We start from the raw sequence: 25,661 nt of genomic DNA, 5'->3' as shown, positions 1-25,661 counted from the left end.
GTGAATCACGAGCGAGGAGTTAAAATCTCCAGTGAAGAGGAGCCCGTCCGTCATTTGAACACTGTCACTGGTCAAATACCTCATCCGCTGCACACCATGGCTCAGTAAGTTCTCCAAGTAGCTTTTAACTTATTCAAATAGTCGTTAAAGTTGGAAGGAAGCGGCATATGCGTGTGGATAAATCATTTGTTACGTTACACTTTGTGACCGTAGTCGTTTAATTTGTTCATAGCAATCTTCTTGATCTGTTAGTGTACAATACACTGTTAGCTCGTTAGCTAACACGCTTTAGTGTATAGTAGAATCATATGTGAAATGTAAAAAAATAACCGTTAATAGTGAAAAGAGATTAAAAATAAGGAGTCAAGATACATTACAAATGAGATTTAATTTGCATAAAACCCAAAATGTTTTTAGTGTGATAGTGGACAGTTTTATATGACCGTGTTGATGCTCAGTTAACGTGATTTCTCCTCACAGAGCAGACATTGCACTGATTGGTTTGGCTGTCATGGGCCAAAACCTCATCATGAACATGAATGACCATGGCTTCGTGGTAAGATGATGACTTCTGTGTTCACTCCCATAACTTCTGGGAGTAAAACTTGTTCCACTTGTTTTTTTTTTTTTATTAATCCCATTTTTATTTCACCCAGTAATCACCGAACCTCACCCAACAGGTCTGTGCTTACAACCGAACCGTGTCCAAGGTGCACGACTTCCTGAAGAACGAGGCGAAGGGCTCCAAGGTGATTGGAGCCGAGTCTCTGGAGGACATGGTGTCCAAGCTGAAGAAGCCCAGGAGGATCGTCCTGCTGGTCAAGGCAGGACAGGCTGTGGACGACTTCATCGACAAACTGGTTGGTAGTTCATTCTGAACGTTGCTCCAATCACTCATGGGAAAGTGAGTCCTTCCTAGTTACAACAATTGGCTTCGTGCTGCATTTGTTGTTCTTCAGGTTCCTCTCCTTGAGGCTGGGGATATCATCATCGACGGTGGCAACTCTGAATACAACGACACAACAGTAAGTCGTGGGGGAAAAAAAACCAGTTTGGCAGTAAATCTCTTATTTCTGTTTGTGGAAGTTCTCATAGTATTTGTGTTTCTGGCGTACAGCGGCGGTGTAAGAGTCTGAAAGAGAAAGGCTTCCTGTTTGTCGGCAGCGGAGTCAGTGGTGGAGAGGAAGGGGCGCGTTATGGACCCTCACTCATGCCGGGTGGACATAAAGAGGCCTGGTGAGTTCCCCAGAAATGTCTTAAACACTTTCAGATCCATGCTAGATGGCACAGAAATGCTAAAATAAACAGAGTGACACCTGATACAGCTGGAGATATGTGGGACTTTGGGCATGTTGAAACAGGGAATATCTCTGACAAGATAAATAAGACAAAAAAAACTCTTGCTGTTGCTTTATTTTGAAGGCCGCACATAAAAGACATCTTCCAGAGCATCGCTGCCAAGGTTGGAACAGGAGAACCTTGTTGTGACTGGGTGAGTGCTGTTTAACGTGTGCTGAATGTTTACTATACTTATTGGCCGTAGCAGTTGTTGTCGTGTCAAGTCGTCTCACAATATTCTGACTGGCTTGCTTGTGCAGGTTGGAGATGAGGGTGCAGGTCATTTTGTGAAAATGGTCCATAATGGCATTGAGTATGGTGACATGCAGCTGATTTGTGAGGCCTATCACCTCATGAAGGACATTCTGGGTATGGACCACGATGAGATGGCACAGGTGAGCTTTAACACGTTCTCTTCACTGGTATGTTTTGTGGCATGCGAGTTCTGTACAACCAAGTGGAATAAAAAAATAAAAAAAGGTGTGGCTGACTATATTTCATCACGCTGTGGTTTCATCACTCAGGCTTTCGAGAGCTGGAACAAGACAGAGTTGGACTCCTTCCTGATCGAGATCACGGCTAACATCTTTAAATACCGGGACTCTGATGGCACACACCTGCTGCCCAAGATCCGCGACAGTGCTGGACAGAAAGGCACAGGGAAGTGGACGGCCATTTCAGCCCTGGAATACGGCACACCTGTGACTCTGATCGGTAAGAGGAAGAAAGGAGGTGGCAGACGAGGAAGTCTCTGGTTTCCTTCTCTCTCCTTCCATTGCTGGCTGCTTTCAGTAAACTGTGTTTGCCATGATAACATGGCAAACACAGCTATGTTGCGTCACACGTGTTGCGATTTCAACACCGATTCAACACATTGAAGGGCAGTGAGCCTAGCTGTTTTAGCTAATGTTTAGCTTTGTTGACTCACAGCGTGCCCTGTGAGCTGCTTCTAGAGAACTTGATGGATATGTGGCTGCCACTAAGAAGATTGAAGGCTTTTCTAGTGGCCTGCTCATCTCAGGTGACATAAGGAGGCTTTGTGATACTCTCTGCAGCTTTGCTCTTTGCTCTGACTGTATGGCAGTCTGTTTCATAAACAGCCATGGACAAAATGCAGGCGAGGGAGTTTAATACTCCGGTAGAAAAGATGTCTTTTCTATGTCAGCGCATGCCCTACCAAACAGACGCAGTTTGTGAATGGGACATGCATCCGAAACCTTTTTAGTAAAAGTTCAATCATGCAGATATTTAGTAGCAGAAACTTGCTCTTCACCAAATCCCTGCAGCCATAGTAGAGATTAGAGTTTATAAAACACGTTTGTTTCCTCCATCCCTCTCTGTGTTGTAGATCCTCTTGTGATAGAGGGAGATGGAGGCATTACAAAAGGTTTCATTGTGTGAGAGCTGAGCCGGTCTGTGTGCATGGATGCATTTCTGACCCCGATAGGGAAAACGATCCTCACCAGTATAGTTCCCTCACTGGACACATTTTCTCTCCGTCTGTCTGTTGCATCACCTTGCTGTGCTGTTTTTTTTTTTTTTTTTTTTTTTTTTTTTGGCAAGTCATGCTTACCCAACAGAAGCTTCCTCCTGTGCGGTGGTGATTTAATTGACATTTTACTGTGGCAACTGGCTATCCTTTTTTTTCTAATAGTAGTGGCATGAATCTTATATAGCTACTGCTGAGTCATGCTGATCTTTGGGCATTGTTTTTATGTTAGCATGGTGTCCCTGCAGCATAGCTGTGGCATTGGCTAACACAACCCATGTGATCATTTGTTGTGAAGGGTCTCAGAAAATCTAAATGACTGTTTACCGAGCTCTGTGTTTGAGTGACGTGTGCAGAGAGCTTACCTTGTTGTCCCTTTTCTATGCCTCTTGTCTCCTTCACTCTCCCTCCCTCCCTCCCCGTCTCTTTCCTCATCCGTGTGTCAGGGGAGGCTGTCTTTGCCAGATGCCTGTCCTCTCTCAAGGATGAGAGAGTCGAGGCCAGCCGCAGCCTTTCAGGGCCGCAGGGTGTCAAATTCAGCGGTGACAAGGCTGTCTTCCTGGAGGACATCAGAAAGGTAGAACACACCGTGTGGTATACTTGCCAGATTATAAGGCACACCTTGCTAAAACTGATAGTCTAATACAACAGCCCTGCAATATATCCTCCAGTCGAGAAGGTTATAATGTTCAGTTTTTTTGTTGATACTGTTTTCGAGAGGATTGATGCTCAGCTTACATTGAGCAGTATTCATTACAAATTGTGTCACGATGTCCGATTTATATTCAATCTCTTCTCTCAAGGCTCTCTACGCCTCCAAGATCATTTCCTACGCGCAGGGCTTCATGCTGCTGCGGCAGGCGGCCAAAGAGTTCGGCTGGTCCCTCAACTACGGCGGGATCGCTCTGATGTGGAGAGGAGGCTGCATCATCCGAAGGTACCTTTGACCTCGTTTGTGTCTCCACATCACAAGTTTTGCCTCACTGCTGCCTTGTGCAACTTTTATGTCAACAGTTGTCTTTCACACTGATGGTGAAAACTTTGGTTTGGCAACAATGTAAGAGAGACTTCTTGAGAAAGCAAAAACGCTAAAATGGAGAAGTGTCTTTTTTTTTTTTTTTATCGATTTAATTCACTTTGTATGATTTTGAAATAGGAATTTTAATTATACAATTATTGTAGGGTAAGAGGGATAAGTCTTAATGTCATTGCCCTTTGTGGAATGCTGGAGTGAGAAATCTAACTGAAAGAAAATAGGACCCTTCCTGTAAAACGAGAAGAATGCCAGATTACACAAAACAAACTAGTGTCACAACCATCATTTCCTCAAAGACGTTACGTAAACCCAAATCAAATCTAATCTAACACTCGGTGTGACTTGCAGTGTTAGCCACCATTTAACCTGGTCATGATATGTTTTCATCCATTGAATAGTTATGTAATGACATGTCCCGTTACTGTGAGCAGAATCTTCTCCTTTGTCTGTTACCATTGTTTGCTAACGCTGCTCTTTACCCCCCCCCCACCAGTGTCTTCCTGGGTAAAATCAAAGAGGCGTTTGACAGAGACGCGGAGTTGCAGAACTTGTTGCTGGACACTTTCTTCAGTAATGCTGTGCAGGACTGTCAGGTATGATGAAGGAGGAAGTGGCCAAAGATCAATCTGCAATACCCACACTGACAAAAGACACACAAAAAAACAGTTATTTCCTCTTTTACAAAGAAAAGACTGAACAGCACCACTTATTAGCTTAATTTTTAGTTTTTGGAAGGTAGTTTTCAAAATGCTGAGCCTTCCGATTTCTTTTTTTACGTTGTATTGTTATGTAGATAACATCGTGGATTTATTCATTGTTTATCCATCATTCAAACTGTCATCTGAGACTATTCAAGAGTCTGTTAACGGACATGTGGAAAACCTACCTGAACTCAACCCAATAGAAGACAACAGTTTGCATCAGACCTGAGGGGACACAAACAGACACAAATAGAGAAACACGCAGCAGGCAGCATGATTAATTAACACTTCACAAATCACACTTTCCATCTTCTCGTCCAAAAGCTCATAGCGAGTCTGCACGGATCCACCTGGTCGTATTGTCGCACAGACCTAAGACCCATGGCAACACACTGATTGGACTGAATATAATTTGGACCGAGCTCAAACCGGATCCCTGTTACTATGAACTGAGTGGCCTCGTAAATACGTTGTTCGTGTCCTCGTATGAACATGACTGTGTTAAAGGGCCACGGTGTAGGATTTGGTTGCAGATTGCAGCCGACTGAAACGTCTCCTGTGTGCCAAGCGTGTAGAATAACTAAGAACTACGGTTGCCGACGCGAAACATCTTGATTGGTTATTGTTTTGTCCGTTCTTGGCTTTCGTAGAAACATGGCTGATTGAAGAAAACCCGCTCCATCTGTAGATATAAACGGCTCATTCTACAGTAATGAAAACACAATCTCTTTTATTTTCATGTCGTTATCCACTTATAAAAACATACTTATTAACACTATATTGTATTTCTGCCAATAGAACCCCCATAAAATGTACACACTGGCTCTCAAACACCAAATTGCATCGCCTCCATGAAAAACAGACTGTTGTTAACCTGCTTTATTTCTCTGTTTAGGAGTCGTGGCGCAGAACGGTGAGCACTGGAGTCCAGCATGGCATCCCGATGCCCTGTTTCACCACCGCTCTGTCCTTCTATGACGGTTACAGACATGAAAAGCTGCCAGCCAACCTCCTCCAGGTAAGACGACACATGATGCTGCTGACTCCTCACTATTCTCAGCCGGGCGGTAGGAGGTGCGAGTGATCAACAAGTACCTCGGTAGCAAAAGGCGATTCTAGAAATCGGCAAAGCTAAAAACAAGCCGATATGTTGTGATCCAGTTGTGAGTTCTTATCTCCGCCACCATCTTCACCGTAAGAAAGATTGAAAATGTTAGTGAAATTCAACTTTTCTTTGTTTGGGAGGAGAGAGGGAGACGCAACTGTTGGCGGAGATCTGCCCTTTACTGAGAGGTTTTCTAGTTTTAGTTTGAATCTGTTGGTTTAACAAAACAAGCAATTTGAATGTCGACAGATTTAACAATTGTCCAATGAATCGTTGGTATCTCTGTGAGGGTGTAAAACGTTGTTTATGTTGTTGTTTTTTAGGCCCAGAGGGACTACTTTGGAGCCCACACGTATGAACTGCTGTCAAACCCCGGTCATCACATCCACACCAACTGGACCGGCCATGGTGGAAACGTCTCCTCTTCATCCTACAATGCTTAAGGGTCATCGTCAACGTCACTCAAAAACACAAACGGGATGGACGTTATCTGAGAGATAACTTCCATCCCGTCATCCATAACGCATTCCAACTTTATAACCATGATAACCACGCCTGAATATTTAAGAGCCCCCCCCCCCCCCCCCCCCCCCCAACAATCACCACAATCCAACTTTTTGCTCCTCTCAAAAACATGTTGCAGTTTTATTTATCAAGGAGTGGAATCCTACATGATTTGTGTTGTAAAACTCTACACTGGGGGTTTTGTTGCAGCAACTTTTAAGGGTTGACTCCATCTGGATACTTTGGCTATTGTGCTGGCTGTCAGGCTAATGCTCACCAGTCGTGTTGGGTTCATGGTGTTAACACTGGATTAAGGTGAACCATTGCACTGTACTGTATTAGGCTAAATAAAGATTTCAATCCCTTTATAAATAGCTTGTATGGTCCTTACTCTCTGGGTGCCGTAAACAGGATTGAGATTTGTTTGTGTGCGGCACTAAACCGGGCAACGAGTGACTTAAGTTGCCTGATCTATAAACAGGATATTCAGTTTAAAACGGCCTTCTGGTGACCGACACTTTGAGCCGCTGGCCTATTCAGGGTGCATCATGTCATACATGTCTAAACACTGTGGACATACACAGTGAATATATGGTATGATTAAACAAGCTAAAAATTGCACTAGTCGCATATGCACAAGTTTAATCTTTAATTTGTATCATGACCCATATCGGCATCAAAATTCAATTTTGTGACAGACAATCATGGGATACTTACAGCCATCTATCTATACATCTCTATAGCTCTGTATATATATATATACAGTATGTGTGTGTTCTTTCAGTGATTGTCCAGCAGATGGCCCTAAGAATGTGACGCATGTTTCTTTATACACAGTGACTGTGTCCTCGCGCTTGTATAAAACCGTCCAACTTTACAGCACACAGCAGCTTCTTTAAATGGTCAAAATGAACTGTCTGCTGCATACACCCACCAATTTCTGAGTGAGTCTAGATCAGTGGTTTACCACCTGTGGGTCAGAGAGGACCCTTTGAAAGGGTCGCAAGATAATTCGTGGAACATGAAAATATTGTTCTGCGTCATTTCTCTGAGCTCTTTTTAATTTGAAATAGCGGAAAGTTTTACCTCCTCGGGCCTCTATTAAATATTCAGGTTTTAAGCAGAAAATCCTTTTGGGTTCGCAAGTCGTTGACACATTCAACCTGAGATGAGGGTAAACAAGTGCTGCGTCATTGTGTGCCGAGGCCTAACCTCCCTGGGTCACATGCGGATGAGGACCCCTGTTCCATGTCATTCCCTATCTTTCTGTCCCCTTATTTCATTTCATCTCTTTACATTTGGCTGTCTAAAAGAGGCATAAACACGCTAGCGGCGGTGCTCTCACCCCCACAGCAGTGAGGAACGTTGTACCTGACAAGAGTGTGTCACAGCTGCTGTCACACCTACTGTTCAACAGTTAACAAAGCCTCAACTCAGTGCACCTGAGCTGCAATAGCTTCTATCTTCTATTTAACCGTCCTGGGATGCTTAAATGACCTCCTCGTTTGACTCCTCTTGTCAGAGCTTTGATCCTGAAGGGGAACACAGTAGAACAAACTAAATAAACACTCATTCATACGCTTAACTACATACATACACTTCAGATACCAGAAACAGGCAGCGGGAGGCTGTCGACCAAATTATTGCTACTCTGTTATTTAGACTCCTCCCATTGGTTAAGGAAAACTAAATGTCTGTGGACCTTTTCCTCTTCTCTAATACTTAATGAAACCAAAGAACAGCACATTCTCTACAATTATTCCTCAACTATTGTTAAAGAGGCCTGATGTCAAACAGAAGCGGCACAAGCAGCCATGAGAGCTCAGTGGAGGCAGTGCAGGTGGAGGATGAGGCTGCTGAGTCATCTGCAGACAAAGCACGCAGCAAGACGACACCAGACAGTATAATGATGCATAATGAAGCAGGGGGAGGAAGACTGATGCCAATCAATTCATCGAGATCAAACATTCTCTACTTAATGCTATTCTGATGCTAATTCAACAACATAACCAGATAGTGAATATCAACAACATTTGTATCTAGCTGCTTAAAATATTGTGTTGCTTGGTACTATACATACATACTATGACTTTTAAAAAAACTTTTTGACATACTATACTATGACTTTTTATGACATTCTATATATTTACCTTTTATGAAATTTATGAATTACTATATTATGACTTTTTCTTTTTCGACATACTATACCATTTCGAAAAGTCAAAAAATGACCTCCATTTCTTTGACCTCTCTAGAAAACGTCATGGGGTCAAGGAAATATGTGGAGGAGAAATCATGAGTTAGGAAAGGACGACCGTGGTGTTTAGAGAATGTGACTACAGTTTCACTAAGCTACGTGATTATAATGTGACGGCGGATGTCACTGACGTAGGTCTGCCACGGCAAAACTACAGCGAAGAAGGACAACCATAACCGTAGTGCATTAAATCTATTGCAGAAATGCATGTAGGCTTTATAAACAGCTTCTTTTGTAAGAGGGTGCTTCACTCGTGGTGTGTGAAAGAGAGAAACCAGAGGTCTTTCCTTCCTGCTGCTGTAACACTTAACAATCAATACTGCTTCAGTAAAAACAATTACTGATGCTTCTTGTTATTGAGAATGAGAATTTGTTCATTGACAGTTTGCTAAATTTACTGTTCATTTGATTTTGTATTCTTGTTTTGTTTTTTGTACTTATTTGTTACATGTTCAAAGTAAATAAATACATATGAAATAAAATGAAAGGATTGCCACTGTCTATTCATATTCATCAACATGAATCTGTATGAAAATAATTGTTAAACGTGCAAGATAAGCATATCGTTTTCATATGCCTTATCTGACCTCAGCATCACCAGCCCTCGATTGTCTTCCTTCAGGATGGAGTCCAATCGCCAAAGACGTTGCACTATTTTTTCGACATGCTATACTATAACTTTTTCATGACTTTTTTTGACATGCTATACTATGACTTATTTTTGACATGCTATACTATGACTTTTTTTCCTATTTTCGACCTGCTATACTATGACTTTTTCATGACTTTTTTCGACATGCTACACTATGACTTTTTTTCAACATGCTATACTATGACTTTTTCCGACATGCTATACTATGACTTTTTTTTGACATGCTATACTATGACTTTTTTTTGACATGCTATACTATGACTTTTTTTCCTATTTTCGACATGCTATACTATGACTTTTTCATGACTTTTTTCGACATGCTATACTATGACTTTTTTTCCTATTTTCGACATGCTATACTATGACTTTTTCATGACATTTTTCGACATGCTATACTATGACTTTTTCATGACTTTTTTCGACATGCTATACTATGACTTTTTCATGACTTTTTTCGACATGCTATACTATGACTTTTTTTCGACATGCTATACTATGACTTTTTTTCGACATGCTATACTATGACTTTTTCCGACATGCTATACTATGACTTTTTCATGACTTTTTTCGACATGCTATACTATGACCGTTTTTGACTTTTTCCGACATGCTATACTATGACTTTTTTTCCTATTTTCGACATGCTATACCATGACTTTTTTCGACATGCTATACTATGACTTTTTCATGACATTTTTCGACATGCTATACTATGACTTTTTCATGACTTTTTTCGACATGCTATACTATGACCGTTTTTGACTTTTTCCGACATGCTATACTATGACTATTTTTCCTATTTTCGACATGCTATACTATGACTTTTTTTCGACATGCTATACTATGACTTTTTCATGACTTTTTTCGACATGACCGTTTTTGACTTTTTTCGACATGCTATACGATGACCGTTTTTTAACTTTTCTTCGACATGCTATACTGACTTTTTTCGACATGCTACACTATGACTTTTTTTCAACATGCTATACTGACTTTTTCATGACTTTTTTCGACATGCTATACTATGACTTTTTCATGACTTTTTTCGACATGCTATACTATGACCGTTTTTGACTTTTTCCGACATGCTATACTATGACTTTTTCCGACATGCTATACTATGACTTTTTTTTCCTATTTTCGACATGCTATACTATGACTTTTTTTCGACATGCTATACTATGACTTTTTTCGACATGCTATACTATGACTTTTTCATGACTTTTTTCGACATGACCGTTTTTGACTTTTTTCGACATGCTATACAATGACCGTTTTTTAACTTTTCTTCGACATGCTATACTGACTTTTTTCGACATGCTACACTATGACTTTTTTTCAACATGCTATACTGACTTTTTCATGACTTTTTTCGACATGCTATACTATGACTTTTTCATGACTTTTTTCGACATGCTATACTATGACCGTTTTTGACTTTTTCCGACATGCTATACTATGACTTTTTCCGACATGCTATACTATGACTTTTTTTTCCTATTTTCGACATGCTATACTATGACTTTTTTTCGACATGCTATACTATGACTTTTTTTCGACATGCTATACTATGACTTTTTCATGACTTTTTTCGACATGACCGTTTTTGACTTTTTTCGACATGCTATACGATGACCGTTTTTTAACTTTTCTTCGACATGCTATACTGACTTTTTTCGACATGCTACACTATGACTTTTTTTCAACATGCTATACTGACTTTTTCATGACTTTTTTCGACATGCTATACTATGACTTTTTCATGACATTTTTTCGACATGCTACACTATGACTTTTTTTCGACATGCTATACTATGACTTTTTCAAGACTTTTTTCGACATGCTATACTATGACTTTTTTTCGACATGCTATACTATGACTTTTTCAAGACTTTTTTCGACATGCTATACTATGACTTTTTCAAGACTTTTTTCGACATGCTATACTATGACTTTTTTCGACATGATATACTATGACTTTTTCATGACTTTTTTTGACATGCTATACTATGACCGTTTTTGACTTTTTCCGACATGCTATACTATGACTTTTTCCGACATGCTATACTATGACTTTTTTTTCCTATTTTCGACATGCTATACTATGACTTTTTTTCGACATGCTATACTATGACTTTTTTTCGACATGCTATACTATGACTTTTTCATGACTTTTTTCGACATGACCGTTTTTGACTTTTTTCGACATGCTATACGATGACCGTTTTTTAACTTTTCTTCGACATGCTATACTGACTTTTTTCGACATGCTACACTATGACTTTTTTTCAACATGCTATACTGACTTTTTCATGACTTTTTTCGACATGCTATACTATGACTTTTTCATGACATTTTTTCGACATGCTACACTATGACTTTTTTTTGACATGCTACACTATGACTTTTTTTCGACATGCTGTACTATGACTTTTTCATGACTTTTTTTCGACATGCTATATATGACTTTTTCATGACTTTTTTTGACATGCTATACTATGACTTTTTTTCCTATTTTCGACATGCTATACTATGACTTTTTCAAGACTTTTTTCGACATGCTATACTATGACTTTTTTTCGACATGCTATACTATGACTTTTTTTCGACATGCTATACTATGACTTTTTCAAGACTTTTTTCAACATGCTATACTATGACTTTTTTCGACATGATATACTATGACTTTTTCATGACTTTTTTTGACATGCTACACTATGACTTTTTTTCGACATGCTATACTATGACTTTTTCATGACTTTTTTTCGACATGCTATACTATGACTTTTTCATGACTTTTTTTCGACATGCTATACTATGACTTTTTTTCGACATGCTATACTATGACTTTTTTTCGACATGCTATACGATGACCGTTTTTTAACTTTTCTTCGACATGCTATACTGACTTTTTTCGACATGACCGTTTTTGACTTTTTTCGACATGCTATACGATGACCGTTTTTTAACTTTTCTTCGACATGCTATACTGACTTTTTTCGACATGCTACACTATGACTTTTTTTCAACATGCTATACTGACTTTTTTTCGACATGCTATACTATGACTTTTTTCGACATGCTATACTATGACTTTTTCATGACTTTTTTCGACATGCTATACTATGACTTTTTCATGACTTTTTTTGACATGCTACACTGACTTTTTTCGACATGCTATACTATGACTTTTTCATGACTTTTTTTCGACATGCTATATATGACTTTTTCATGACTTTTTTTCGACATGCTATATATGACTTTTTTCGACATGCTATACTATGACTTTTTCATGACTTTTTTTGACATGCTATACTATGACTTTTTTCGACATGCTATACTATGACTTTTTTCGACATGCTATACTATGACTTTTTTTCCTATTTTCGACCTGCTATACTATGACTTTTTTCGTCATGCTATACTATGACTTTTTTTCCTATTTTCGACATGCTATACTATGGCTTTTTTCGACATGCTATACTATGACTTTTTCATGACTTTTTCCGACATGCCTGCTTTTTTTTTTTTTTTACAATTACTTTTTGTCAGACTATCCTATGACTTATATTTTCTTGTCCCTCAAGCCATTACTAAAGGGCACATCACCACTATCAATAGACAGATTATATATATATATATACACACACCTACTTAACAGCCAGCATCAAAACTAGATAGTGCAGTATACGTTTCAGTATATTTTTTGCCAAGGCCCAAATCGGAACTTCCACAAAAAACCTGAAGAAATCAATTAATTGAAGTCATGGATAACTGTAAAAATAAGAGTTTGAGGTGGAGCCCTGTAAGAAAAATACTTATATCAATCTAGATTGAGAGACGACAGGTGATTAAAAACTCAAAAACCTGTTTATTTTACACCGCAATACTAAAATATCTCAATACAGAAAGTGAAAATTCCTGCTGGCATGTTCAATCAGTTGTTTATGTCCCTTTTCAAAATCTCTTGATACATTCCATCCACTTTACAATCAGGATAAACAAAATAACAAAAACATCTTGCCTTGTTGAAAAGCTTTTTGATCACATTGAAAAGAAACCTACCAGATAATACTTCCATAAGTTAACAATGACTGTTACGAGGACAAATAATAAAAGCATTCATTGACAGAAATGCATGTTTCAGATTAAAAGGCAGACTTCGTGTTTCACAAGTTTGGAAAAAAAAAATAAGAATGACTGCTGCCAAACTGTAGGTGCGACGTTGGTCCTATTTGTGACATTTGTAGGTATGAACAAATACCTCAGCCCAATTGAGTATGGTCCGCTCTAAATTTGATTACGGGATGGTCCGAGGTTTCTTGCTAGTGAAGTGAAGAAGATCCTTTTCAGGATTAAGGCAGTCGTGCAGCAATTCCATTGTTGGTTTTGGTTTGTGCCGGCCCACCCAACAATGTCTTCAGCTTCTCCATAATTGACTCCAACCTGGATTCTGACGAAAACCTGGGCTGTCCATGTCCGCGGTCCCTATACATGTGAATTAAAGTGTTGGCATTTCAATTAATGTGAAGTCAAAAATAAGTCATTGTCAAGAGTGTATTATAACTAGTCAAATTCAGTTTTATTTCAGACTTCCCTTTGATTCACAAAACATAGAAAAAGCATTCGTAACCACTTCAAACACAAACTTTCAATGGGAACTTGTCAAACATTCACCACACCAACCTCAAACTTAAACACACTTTCAGTGTTTTCCCACACAGACTTCACCAGCACAAAGTCTCATTTTCACACAAAGAGGGTGGTAACAAGGAGAAAATAAAGCACACAACCAGACACAGCATTCACAATAAATCAGACGGCAAGAGAAAGCTACGAAAAGGTACAAATACTCATTACGCACTTGACATTTCACTGTTTTTTTAAGAATTAAGGTTGATAGAAAATGATGACAAAAAGCAGAGACCATAGGGATCTCGAGATGCAGTAAATGTCCTTGTGATGGCCATTTGGGACACACTCGTACTTGCTTCTTCCTCTCACACTCACAAAGCCACAGGTTCTTCTCAACTCTCGCAGGCATTTGTCTCTTTTAAAAAAACAACAAAAAAAAAAAAACATTTCGCACACAGTCCTTCTCACACTTCTTTCAATTTGCTCTCCCGTTCGCTCACTCTCACTCGGTCCAACATCAATCCCACTCATTGATCTTGAAAAGCGACAAGAGCAGACAAGATTTCTATATCCTTTAAAAAGGGGAGAGGAAAAAAAGACAACACCCACCGTCGAACACAGTATATGCAGAGTGAAGCTGTGTTCTTTGATGGCAAAGCATTTACACATGGGAAGAGGGGAATTGATACTGAGATCGGTCGAACATTGCAGCCAATGAGGCGCTTCCTCCCGGGAAATTGGGAAAGAGTTGGTGAACTGCAGAAGAGATTTTCATGAAGGCGTTTCCAAATGACATCAAAACAAAAAGATGCAATGAACTGCATACAGATATATAATTATACCAAGCTCATTTTACAAGGGGACGATGGGGCTCTCAAGATACTCGTGCGTGTTTATAAATATTTATCTTGCATGCAGTCATCTCTGTTTTAACATTTAAAAACAAAACTAAATGGAGTGTGGCAGTTTCCACTAACAAACTAAACTTTTCACCCATTCAATGAATGACATATTCAGTCGCACGCAAGTATAAATCTTCTCTTTAACAAAATAAAAAGGCAGTATATTTTTAATAATAGGAACATATGATATAAGCAGTTCCCAACTGTATGTATACTTACCAGATTAGCCTAATAGCAAATGAAAAGGGCAACTCTAAGCTATCTACACTCCCCAACTAGAAGACTTGGACTCCATAGAGGTGCCAAAGCCAGAGCTGAAGCCACTGCTGGAGGGCGTGTTGGTGCCTGCAGCCCAACCGAGGCTGGCTGAGTTGGGGCTGCTGTAACTGGTGCTGGAGGAGCTATAGGTCTGGTCTCGGGTTGTAGGGGCTGTGCCTGCCGTTGTGGTCAGACCCTGCTGGTTAGCCAGCATGCCCATCATTCCCCAACTGCTCTGCAGCGCTGCCTGGGCAGCAGCCACCATTGCTGGGTTTAGACCGAGAGCCCCGAAGTTAACCCCGCTACTACCGCTACCTAGCCCACCGCGATTACTGCCATAGCCCTGACTGAACCCACCAGCCCCAAACCGCCCTCGATCCATCATTTGCCTACTATTATTGTGTTTGGGCTCAGCGTTGGAGATGTGCACGCTGATGCCCTTGATGATCAAGTCCTCTCCACACAGGGCTTGGGCAACCTGAGAAAGAGGTGAGGAGAAGATAGTCAGTAGTCTTCATTAGACCAGCAATTTATAATCCAACTCGGTCATTTATGGCGAATCTCACCTGGTCATCGGCAAACGTGACAAATGCAAATGCCCGGAAAGGTTTGGGGATGAAGACGTCGGTGACTTCGCCATACTGCATGAAGTACTGCCTCAGCTCATCGGTGGTCATGTCCTCCGTACAGCGGCCAACAAAGATTTTACGGCTCCGCATGGGCTCATCAGGACACGCCTGAGAGGACAAAGGGGCATTAAGAAATATATGGTCGTCGTCTTTTTAAAGTAATACTTCTGACTAACTCAGAATGATTTTCCAAACATTTCATTTGTGAGATGCATTTAAATTGCAAAACTAAAACAGATGTTTTGATCCACTGCAATTCAGTGAATGTTTAATTTAAAATGTTCGAAGTGAAACTAGGAGATAAGACGGCAAAAACTGCTGTAGTTTGTTTTCCAGGATTGACATAATTTGTAATTGGAAAACAGTTTAGCATTCACCCATAAAACTAAGTTATGACTTTCTCAACAAGACAATTAACTCCTCATTAAAAAAGGGCAAGCTCCGAGGTTGGGAGCATTTCGATTGCCTCTCAACGCGTTGACGGCTCACAGCTAACGGTGTCAACAGTGCAAACTACGGTTAAAGTGCTGACAGAGTTTACCTGAGGTGGAACTGGAAGGTGGGTGCTACACTTCTGGGACCAACGCTGTTGGTCGGGACAGCATTATCAGCTGTAAACCGCCATATGAGAGCAGCGCAGCAGGTCATTAAAGCTCTGAATGTTAAATACAGCTCTTTTAACAGCTTTAATACATAAAAGCAGAAATCTAGACGATGATCACCAATATCTAATCAACTGACCCTTGACCCAAAGACAATCTGAATATATTTATACCACGAGGTTCACGACTACACTCGCACTACAACAGTACCCAAAATACCTTTGAGTTGGGAAGTTTGCAGTCACACCATCGTCCATCAATCATGTGTCTCTGAGCAATCACTTTGGTTTGTGTCTCATATTCAGTGAACCGGACAAACCCAAACCCTTTGGAGTTGCCAGTCTTTAAATCTCTCTTGACCTGGAGTGAACAGAGGACACGCACAGCTTCATTACAAATTGTAAACAAATTAGAATAATAAGATATCCATATCACACCCTCAGCCTAACACCAAAATGTTCAGAACGAGACGAGATGTCCCTACCTGCACCATGATGACCTCCCCAAAGGTAGTGAAATAATCTTTCAGGTCTTGTTCGCTTGTTTTCCACGGCAGCCCGAGGACAATGAGATCTGACGTCTTCTGAAAGCCCCTTTTCACTTTCACAGCTGAAGCAGCATCTATTTCCTCCATCTTTCTTTTGTTATCTGTGGAGAATAAATAGATACGAGTCACATCAGGAAAAGGAGTTTTGTTTTGGAGGCCGCAGTTCATAGACAAATGGAGTAATAAACAGATGAAAATACAAACCCGCTGAGCTCTTTACTGTCTGGTTGTGACATCAACACAAACCGACTAATACACAATACATGACCAGAAAGAAGTAAGGGAACAACATTAGCTCCATCTCTGACTGTAGAACATCTTAATCCATACCATTCACACCAATAGGCCATAAACCCACATTATACAGTGCTGGCTTTCAGCATTAACATTTATCTTAGCTGGAACTAAGGGACCAGGCCAAGACTAATACAACAAACCCTACAGAGGCTCTGAACGTCATTTCCACCAACATCTCACCTTTAGGGTAATTGACGACATAGACCAGGTTTCCCCAGTCGTTCTCGGGAGCATGCAGGACCCCCTCCACGAGCCGGACCCCCCTCATACACTGGGACTCTGGGTTTCTGTATCGTAGCCCGCACGCCCCTGGAAACTGTGCCGCTACCGACGACAGCAAAATAGTCCCATCATCCTCTGAGGGGATCTCCATCGGCTCTTCGTTTTCATCCTCAGCCACACGAATGTACAACTCTGACATGGTCTCTAGATGGTCGCTCGCTGGTCCGAGTAGAAGAAGCTGATGGCGCTAAAGTTAAAGACCGGAATGATGCACACGAGTTTGTAGCGTCGATCTTCGCTTGAGTGTAAACGTTACTTCGGTTTACTGGGGGAAATACAAGGGTAGTCAAACGCAGAAAGACAAACTATGTGAAAAACAAACACTCACTAGCTTTCTTCTCCGCTCGCAGCACGCGTAAACACGCTAGTTAGCTAACAAGCTAGCAGACTCAAGATGGCTTGAAAAATGAATGACCATTCAGTTTAGCGCACTGTTCACTATCAACAAATATATGAGTCCTCCGCTTGTCTGCGAGTGTGTAGCTGCAAATTGTACGATTACATCAACATCGACAAATAATCTCGTTCGTTCAGATGTACGTACAAAACCATAAAGACCACATATGATGCAGCAGTACACGGCTAACCTCTGTAACCTCAAGCTAGCTAACAAAATGGCTGCGCACTTTGTAGAGATGACATCATCCAGTTGGGAGGGCACACTGTTAAGTTTTTGTGGGGGATTCCACGAATTAAAATCAGAAACATTAAGTGAATGACTTGACTCCAGGTCACCAGTCGCCATTTCAGTTTTTGTAGACTTAATTAGATCTTATGTGGTTAACTATATCAATCTTTTCGTGGTCCATAACTTCCAATGGGAAAGGTTTAAAGATCGTGGTTCACCCTTTGAAGTCTCATATATAAATTCGCCGAGAGTCTAAACAAAAGGTGCGCACCATGCGCACTGAGAAATTGAAAAAAATGCAGTCAATACCATGCCACCATGATAATTGTGAAATTGTTTTTTAACCGAAATACATGAGTTTAATCCATATTTTTACATTATTTACATTTACAATATTATGTGCAGCCAAACACTGTTCAAACCCACATAATCCCTGAGTTTGTAAAACCCCAAACATGTCGGCATGAATTGTACGGAGATGTGTCTAAAATGGTCTACGAAATATACAATATGTGTATTTGATGGAATGGTGCATTAATACAAAAAAAATATTGGTAAGAGTTTGGTTTTAAAATTTCACTAATTTTAAACATACAATTTCAATAGAGCTGGGAAGCTATGTGAGACTGTGGCATACGATTATTTAAGAGATATTTGAGATTAAATAAAACGACAAAACTGGATTTTACAAGCTTTATTCATAATAGACCATCAACAAAAAATCTTCAATGACTAAAGCCTTGACAAAAAGGATTTTCAATTGCCTTTAAACCCATTTGTCACACATGCTGGATACAATGATCATTCTTTGGGACTTTTTTGTCATTTACCTTTAAAGTGTTAAAGCAAACACACCTGTGTTTATTCCCCCTCCCCTGTATGGAGTCGCATACCCCAGTGACATCAGTCCACTCACCTACAAATAGGCTATCGGTTCAGACTGCCCACATAAGTTTTCATCAGTGGAAGTGACATGGATCAGATAAGATTGAGCATCCTACTTAGAACTATGTGAGTAGCCTAATGTTGTACACAAATTGACTGGAACTATTCACAATTTTCAAAATGTAAGTTGACTTCTACCTTCTTTTTTTGTAGTGTTTTACAATGTTTTATCATGAGGAGCGTGCTTTCCATTCAGACAACAGAATGGATTCATACCCCAACAACAAGATTAACAGGTAAATATTTTTTGCTGTGATAAAGACTGATTTTGAATGGTTTTTCCACATCTCCGAAAATGTTTTCATTTTCAGAAGGAGATGTGGAATGTTTTTCTGAATACATGGAGATGTGGATACACAGTGTGCGGATTGAAGGGTTGGGACTCTGGCTGTCTGGGGCCTTACAGATCCAAGGTAAGACACAATCAATGAAAACAATATTGACATAGATTTAAGATAAAATGCCTTTGACTCAAGTTTTTCTTTCTGTAAGTCAACCTTGCTTCACTGGATCACCTAAACCTCCAGCTGTCTGCCTGTGGATTCTCACTGCACAAAGACCCGGACAAGAACTTTATTTTTAGAGTCAGTTACACTGGATGTTTCGTCCAGCAACGGGTATGTCCGACACATTCAGAAATATCTAATGCATATACACAAACTGTGACATGTTACCTTAGCAGATGGGCCTGGTTATGATAATTATCTGGCTGCATATTGATTTTTCAGAATGGCTATCATGTCCTGACACTACATTTGTTGAAGAGGATAAACCGATTCGGGGGAAGACCTCATAGTTTCATGATGAAGTGTCCCGTGGTTTCTGTACTGCCAAGCAGAGAACAAATCCAGTGTGACCCAGAGTTTATTCAGGTATCTGATGATTGGAGTTCTTCATATGATACTTTTCACTGTTTTCCTTTTAACCAATTTTGTGTTGTTATTCTGATAAGCTTTGTATGTGTCTGTAGGTGACCAGACAAGTTCCCTATGACAACTGGGACAACAAGGTAGTAATTAAAACCAATCCTCGTGAAATCAGCCCTTAAAATATGATTGCATTATAAATGTGAACAATTACTTGTGCATGCGTTTGCATGAGAGACAGAAAACAGGCAGAGGGGATCTGTCTGACTGTGCTTTTGTGTTTGCATGTGTGGTCATGCATTTCAGTTGCATTGGTCACTGTCTCTGAGCGATCAACTCATTGTTGCTCTGGAGGATGCTAGCCTGATCCAGATGAACGTTGACATGAGCGGACCAGACATTACAGTTCAAGGCAGGAGAAGGGAGGTCTTGAGCCCTGTCGAAGTAAGCGTATGCAAACAGCATCCTGCCACCTAGTGACCAATGGCAACATTACAACTAAAATTCACTGCGTTACTGTCATTTTGATTAACACAGATATTGGAAAATGAAGGGGAATTCCTGGCCTTGAAGCTAGTCAGTGGTCAGTATGCCTATAGTATGGAAGCTACTTGTCCAAAAGGTGGGTAGCAAGCAGAGAATCAGACCTGGAAGTTGTTCTTTTTTGCCACATCACAAACTTTAACATGTTTATACAAGTCACTACTCACTTAGTACTCAGATCCTTTACTTAGGTAAAACTTCCACTACAATGCTTTAAATATACACAATAAAAATCCTGCATTCAAACTCCAAATAATTCAAAGTACAGAGGTATTCACAGGAAAATATAGTTAAAGTATGCAAAGTAAGGTAAGTACTGTTTCTGGAGAAAATGCCCCCTGATGTGTTTGTATCATTACACATTATATACATTTCCAAGAAGCATTTACCAGGTGTTACTTCTAACTATAAAGTTGAGTATAAATGCAGTGTTTCCCAAAAGAGAGGGGGGCCTTACGTGATCGATGAGTGATGGAAACAAGAAAAACAAAGTTCTGCACACAAATTTATTTCACTTTTTGGACTTTTGAAATGGTGGATTTATTTCCCCTCGTTGGGGCCTAAACAAGTATTTAAATGTAACCATCTGAGAAGTTTAGAGTGGCCTCAAGTACACACTGCTCTTTTCTAAGGCGTCACAAGCCAGAAAGGCTGCTTGTGCTCATCATATAAACAACATATGAATAAATGCAGTGGAGTAAAAAATATCTAAAATGTATTGAAGTAGAAGTATAAAGTTGCATATCATGGAAATAATCATGTATAAGTACCTCAAAAGTGTACTTGAGTAAATGTACCTCCACCACTAATCGCACATTTTATCCCTGATGTAAATTTCAGTGACTGCATTCACACAAGAGGAGACTGCGCTGCACATTTTCAAACGACGTATGGGTTTGACGAAGCGAGGCAGTCGTGACAACGAAGCACTAACACTCAGTGATGTGTCGGTGAACCAGACAGATCATTTCACTGTGCATGAGACGAGGGAATTTGTGACACTGATCATTACTACAGCCCAAATACTCCAGACCAAGGTTAGTGCTGAAACAACAGTTAGAATTGTTATAACCAGAGTTAATCATCATGGTTTCATTCCAGTGTAAAACATCTAAACCAGGTTTCTTTCTTTTAAAGACCTGCGCAGACAGGAAACAACTCCTGCAGCCATTTTACAGGGTGGATGTTGTGCTCACCTTCAAGGAGACAAATCACAAAATGCACTGGACCATGGAGAACACACTGCCATGCACAGGTGAGTGTGCCGCTGATGATCACAGTAAAACTAAAGTGGTGATTAATTATCTGATGATATTTTGACCACTAGCCATTGAAAGGCTTTTACTGTGGTCACACCAGGCATTTGCTTTTGTTTGTTGCTCAGTCAATTAGTTATTTAAGCAGCACATTTCATACAATTTAAAGCGAGATAGAAATTAAAGCAGAGGTAATTGATGGAAAACAAATTCTGAGTTAAAGATCCCCCCCCTCCAGACATGTTTGAGGACATCTAAAAAAATCCTCTGATTTGAGTAATGATTTGTGTCTGGTATTGTTTTCCCACATAGAAAAATTCAGCTAACTTGCTACAAATGTACATCGATCCCCTTCCCTCATGAAAAGAAAATCAATGAACATGCAAATATTGTTCATTTCAAAAATGTAACTGCAGGACACAAGATGTCTCCTCTACTTACCTAAAAAGTCCACTCTCAGCATGTGCACTGAAGGCTTCAAAACGTCTATACCACGCTTGTGTAAGTTGCATATTGGATCATGATTGGCTTCCAAACTAGTTGGGATGGCTCGTAAATCCACATGTTAAAATCAGATTAAAAGTGAACACGGAGACTCTCCCCCGAAACAGATTAATGTGAAAACAGCCCTCTTGTGTCAAACTCTGAACATACATCATTCTGCAGCTCAAACATCCAGAGAAATTGACAGTAAACAAAACAATTAGTTGAGCGGTGGGAGGGATAACTAGCATGTCAAGTTAGTGGAATAATAACAATACAGGGATGTATTAGTTTATGGAGTTACTACAGGGAGGCTGAGATAGACTCTATAAGTGTTGTTATAGAGAAAGTTTGTAAAATTGTGCAAATAATCCTGAATCCTTAATCTTCAGATAAAAAGCCTTGCTATTATATTATTATTAAATCATTTTTAGAAATGTCGGGTAATGCTCATGGATATAATTTCACCGTTACTAAAATGATGCTATCCTACTTCCACAGCCAGGCCTGCTGGTTCACACATCACATCCTCTCCCGTTCCAAACACCACAGCCCCGTCAACGCTCAGCTTTAAACATGAGAGATTAAATACAGAACAGCCGTTGGACCACCTAAATGAGACGGCTCCATTCGGAGAGATGGCTGCAGAGCTTTCCTCAACTAATTCACCTCATACACAGACGGAGGCCCGCAGCTTTAATTTCGACACTGGTGAGAGTCAGAGTGGAAATTTGTCCTCTGTATTAGACAGAGACAACGTTGCTTCCATTAATGCCACTGAAAAAAACCCTTTTTGGATTCTCTAGAGTTCCTTGAGTCACCAGCCACAGCTGAGCCATCAGAAACATCTGTTCTTACAACGGTTCAACTTGAACAAGAGTCCCAACAATTAAACACAACCAGTGGGAATGAAGAGCAGCGAAAGCAGAGAGGGCTGGAGTGGATTTGGGAGGATTAGAAACCTGACAGAAACAATGTTATCCAGTGTACTGATTCTGGAAGCAAACAACTTTTTCCAGCATGTGTCTTTTTAGGCGTCAGCTTAGCAAACTTTTGCATAATTCATATCACAACAATAGAGAAGGACTCACATTGTCAAATTCAAATCCATGTTACCCATCATTAAAAACTTGATATGGTTTATCTCATTTAATTTCCTTAGTTTTGAGTCACTCTAAACTTCAAATACAGTTCCACCATAGTGACAACACTTGCCTGAAGGCTTTTGGATTCACTTCTGTTTTTTTAAATTGTCAGTGGTGCCACGTGCTGCACGTCTGTTTGCAGTCTTGAAAGGTGATGCTGTGGTCAGTCAGCGCTGTGAAGGTTGATTATACAAGCAAAAAAAAAAAAAGGCCCGACCTCTGCCAGCCGTTGCCTGAGGGTGGATATTATCCAGACGCAGACAAGGCAGGCGTTGAATAAACATGTCTCTATCCGAGCACCACAACAAGCTGACGAAGAGAAGACCCTGCAATTGTTACAGCTGATGCCACCTTCTAGAGCAGCTTTGTGTTAGAGAAGCTCATAATACAGATTGGATTTTCAACACAGAATATCTGATTGTCAATGATGAATTAAAGACTTTCAGATGGTTTGTGTTTCTTAGGGGAAATTGACTGTTTACAATTTATTTTTTTCTTTTCTTCTACTTTTTCAAAAAAGCTGCTGTGGTGTTGGTTTATTTGTTTTTGCTGCAGCATACTGAACCAACAGGAGAGGGCACTATTGCATATGTTTTTAGAAATGTTTCTCTGGATGGGCCGGCAGCCTGCTTGCAGATGCTCATTTTGAAATGAACCAGCTTTACAGATACACTTCGAATTTTCATTTAGAAGTTGCTTTGTGTCAGCACTGACAGTTGAGCTGTATGTGAGACATGAATTACCACCAAGCAATTCAAAATGTAGTAGAAAGGGAAGTCTACTTTAATTTGGGCCTCATCTCTGATACATTTATAATGATAAATGACAAGTTTATTAGTTGCTTTGAATATGACAACCTTAAATGCATTCCACACAAAATCACAGGAATGAAGCAGATTATTTTGACTTAAAGGACGGGAAGATGTTTCATTTTTGCATCCACCCTTTTTTTGCACCTTTTATTATTGTGACCTCCTGGTATGCACCAAAGCGTCTGTAAATGATAACAGTGCAGTGTTACGCAGTTACATGCATCATATACAATGGGCTGTGGGGCAGAAAATCTAAACTTCCTTGTGCCTTTGGTCCCCATCTGCTCAGTGAACTTATGAGCAGGAAATGGAATGAGTGGTGCAAAAAACCCGTCAACATCCCCGATTCTTTCATGTGGCCTCTCTCGGTCATTACCCTATCTCTACCGACTGTTAACTGTCTTTACAAAGTTAAAAATTCCTTTCATGTTTCACTGTTTCTTTTTTTGTTTTAATTTCAGTCAGAGCATATGGTTTGCACATCTGGGAGATGCTAAGCATGGTGGCACCCAACCTCCACACACACACACTGCTTCTGTGAAGTGATCCATATATGGTCTTCATTGTTATTGCTCATAATCACTCATCATTATTATAAACAAGCCGTGTCTTGATTGGCTGCTTTGAATTTGCTGTCTAAATAATGTGAGCTTCCAGTATTTCAAACAAACGCCGCACATTTGGGTGATTTTATTCAGAGCTCTGAAACATCATGAAGGCATCTTCCTTCACTCTATCCTGCAACTGAATTAACCACCTCTGATTAATCCCAGTCTCCTTACACGACCATTTGTGGGTGTCATCTGTTCTTGAAACTAGGAACACTCTCTGGAGACATTTATAGTACATTCTTGCGTGACCTACGTGTTTTCTCTGATTAGATCTTTCTCAACGTTCTGCAGGAACCCTCTATGAGGGTGCAAAAACAAAATATTTCTCGTAAACGTTCAGTGTTGTCAGACCAAAGTCGTCTGACAACAAGACTGGGTCGCAAACTGTGCAGCTTGTACCATGTGACCACAAACAAGCAATCAGATCAGATCAGGAAATTTGATAAGTGCATCTCATCCCAGCTCATTTGAGAATAACCACATTTGATCCTACATAATAGAAAGAGAGTGTCATTAACTGACTGGTAATTTAATGACACCAAAATGAAGTTAAAATTACTATTGTGGACAACTTTGGGTCATTAAATGCCACTTCAGCAGCATCCTCTGCTCTCCAAATACCGGCTCTCAGTGCCACGTTTTGGCAAGGCAGACGGGATTTCGTGCCACTGGAGAGATGCGGGGAGGATGAGGGGGAGGAAGGCTATGTGTGGCTTTGAGTGGTTTGCTGGGCCTCTTCATCTCGCTCGGCGGGTAATTACAGAATCATGGGTGAACCACGCATGTAACCACGGTTACGTTGCACAGTAGCAGATGTGCTCATGACATTATCCAGGACCAGAGCAAAAGGTAAATAAAAACAGATGCAGCTGGTTGCTACGGACCTTCGCCAAACTTGCGTATACCCCTAATTGTTCCCATGTGGGCCTGCTGAGCTGGAGTAATAAAAGGGGCGGGTATGCCCTGTTTAAGATACGCCAGTGTCTCTCAACGGGAGAAATTTATGAATGGGACAACGGGCCTCTGATGGTGGTTGTGGTGGCATGTGTTTATATGTGTGTTTATGTGTGTCTGGCATTCAATGGAGGGGCAATACCATCAGTAGAAGTGCAGTTTCTTTCATTCTCATCAAAACATG

General features: G+C 40.2%; 3 protein-coding genes across 8 annotated transcripts; 2 read left to right on the top strand and 1 right to left on the bottom strand.

Annotated features, from left to right (window-relative positions):
• On the top strand, positions 1–6,545 carry pgd (phosphogluconate dehydrogenase). Its single transcript, XM_076094777.1, has 13 exons — positions 1–104; positions 481–556; positions 681–860; positions 960–1,025; positions 1,118–1,236; positions 1,423–1,492; positions 1,599–1,733; positions 1,863–2,052; positions 3,274–3,404; positions 3,631–3,764; positions 4,357–4,456; positions 5,460–5,582; positions 5,993–6,545. The coding sequence occupies exons 1-13, from the start codon at positions 97–99 to the stop codon at positions 6,110–6,112; spliced, it is 1,452 nt and encodes a 483-aa protein (XP_075950892.1). The 5' UTR covers positions 1–96; the 3' UTR covers positions 6,113–6,545.
• Positions 6,546–12,933: 6,388 nt separating this feature from the next.
• Positions 12,934–17,852, bottom strand: tardbpa (TAR DNA binding protein a). Of its 4 annotated transcripts, XR_012954729.1 has the most exons (7): positions 17,133–17,850; positions 16,593–16,756; positions 16,328–16,468; positions 15,444–15,614; positions 15,271–15,355; positions 14,327–14,473; positions 12,934–13,570 (listed from the first exon to the last, which is right to left on the bottom strand). XR_012954729.1 is itself a non-coding variant. In XM_076094813.1 (6 exons), exons 2-6 carry the CDS (start codon positions 17,371–17,373, stop codon positions 14,882–14,884), a joined length of 1,191 nt encoding a protein of 396 aa, XP_075950928.1. In that variant the 5' UTR covers positions 17,374–17,421; positions 17,563–17,852; the 3' UTR covers positions 12,934–14,881. The 4 variants fall into 4 exon arrangements, 3 of the variants coding, with proteins under 3 accessions (XP_075950928.1, XP_075950938.1, XP_075950949.1); XM_076094813.1 differs by having other exon boundaries at positions 12,934–15,355; positions 17,133–17,421; positions 17,563–17,852; XM_076094823.1 differs by having other exon boundaries at positions 12,934–14,473; positions 17,133–17,851.
• ciroz (ciliated left-right organizer protein containing ZP-N domains) lies at positions 17,148–24,344 on the top strand. 3 transcript variants are annotated; one of them, XR_012954726.1, is made up of 12 exons: positions 17,148–18,873; positions 18,961–19,043; positions 19,119–19,220; positions 19,300–19,424; positions 19,536–19,679; positions 19,778–19,816; positions 19,980–20,117; positions 20,211–20,295; positions 21,057–21,253; positions 21,354–21,471; positions 21,889–21,973; positions 22,457–22,597. XR_012954726.1 is itself a non-coding variant. In XM_076094799.1 (12 exons), the coding sequence occupies exons 1-12, from the start codon at positions 18,836–18,838 to the stop codon at positions 22,911–22,913; spliced, it is 1,392 nt and encodes a 463-aa protein (XP_075950914.1). In that variant the 5' UTR covers positions 17,157–18,835; the 3' UTR covers positions 22,914–24,344. The 3 variants fall into 3 exon arrangements, 2 of the variants coding, with proteins under 2 accessions (XP_075950914.1, XP_075950905.1); XM_076094799.1 differs by lacking the exon at positions 21,889–21,973 and adding an exon at positions 22,762–24,344 and having other exon boundaries at positions 17,157–18,873; positions 20,211–20,256; positions 22,457–22,666; XM_076094790.1 differs by lacking the exon at positions 21,889–21,973 and adding an exon at positions 22,762–24,344 and having other exon boundaries at positions 17,158–18,873; positions 22,457–22,666.
• Positions 24,345–25,661: the final 1,317 nt, after the last annotated feature.

This window comes from Anarhichas minor, unplaced genomic scaffold, assembly GCF_050575085.1.
Source record: "Anarhichas minor isolate MPS153535 unplaced genomic scaffold, ASM5057508v1 ptg000003l, whole genome shotgun sequence".
Taxonomy (NCBI): domain Eukaryota; kingdom Metazoa; phylum Chordata; class Actinopteri; order Perciformes; family Anarhichadidae; genus Anarhichas; species Anarhichas minor.
Note: the sequence above shows the minus strand (reverse complement) of the source record. Positions and strands in the feature narration are given on the sequence as shown.

What these genes read in the sequence shown, in the direction of transcription:
- tardbpa (XM_076094813.1), bottom strand. Translation starts at nt 17,373, where the DNA reads ATGTCAGAGTTGTACATTCGTGTGGCTGAGGATGAAAACGAAGAGCCG. An exon ending in TGTCGTCAATTACCCTAAAG is followed by an intron (nt 16,757 to 17,132) that starts GTGAGATGTTGG and finishes TATTCTCCACAG; the next exon opens with ATAACAAAAGAAAGATGGAG. An exon ending in TCACGTTTGCCGATGACCAG is followed by an intron (nt 15,356 to 15,443) that starts GTGAGATTCGCC and finishes CCTCTTTCTCAG; the next exon opens with GTTGCCCAAGCCCTGTGTGG.
- ciroz (XM_076094790.1), top strand. Translation starts at nt 18,836, where the DNA reads ATGGATCAGATAAGATTGAGCATCCTACTTAGAACTAT. An exon ending in GGAAGCTACTTGTCCAAAAG is followed by an intron (nt 20,296 to 21,056) that starts GTGGGTAGCAAG and finishes TGTAAATTTCAG; the next exon opens with TGACTGCATTCACACAAGAG. An exon ending in CAGCTTTAATTTCGACACTG is followed by an intron (nt 22,667 to 22,761) that starts GTGAGAGTCAGA and finishes TGGATTCTCTAG; the next exon opens with AGTTCCTTGAGTCACCAGCC.
- pgd (XM_076094777.1), top strand. An exon ending in GAGAACCTTGTTGTGACTGG is followed by an intron (nt 1,493 to 1,598) that starts GTGAGTGCTGTT and finishes TTGCTTGTGCAG; the next exon opens with GTTGGAGATGAGGGTGCAGG. An exon ending in TGCCAGCCAACCTCCTCCAG is followed by an intron (nt 5,583 to 5,992) that starts GTAAGACGACAC and finishes GTTGTTTTTTAG; the next exon opens with GCCCAGAGGGACTACTTTGG.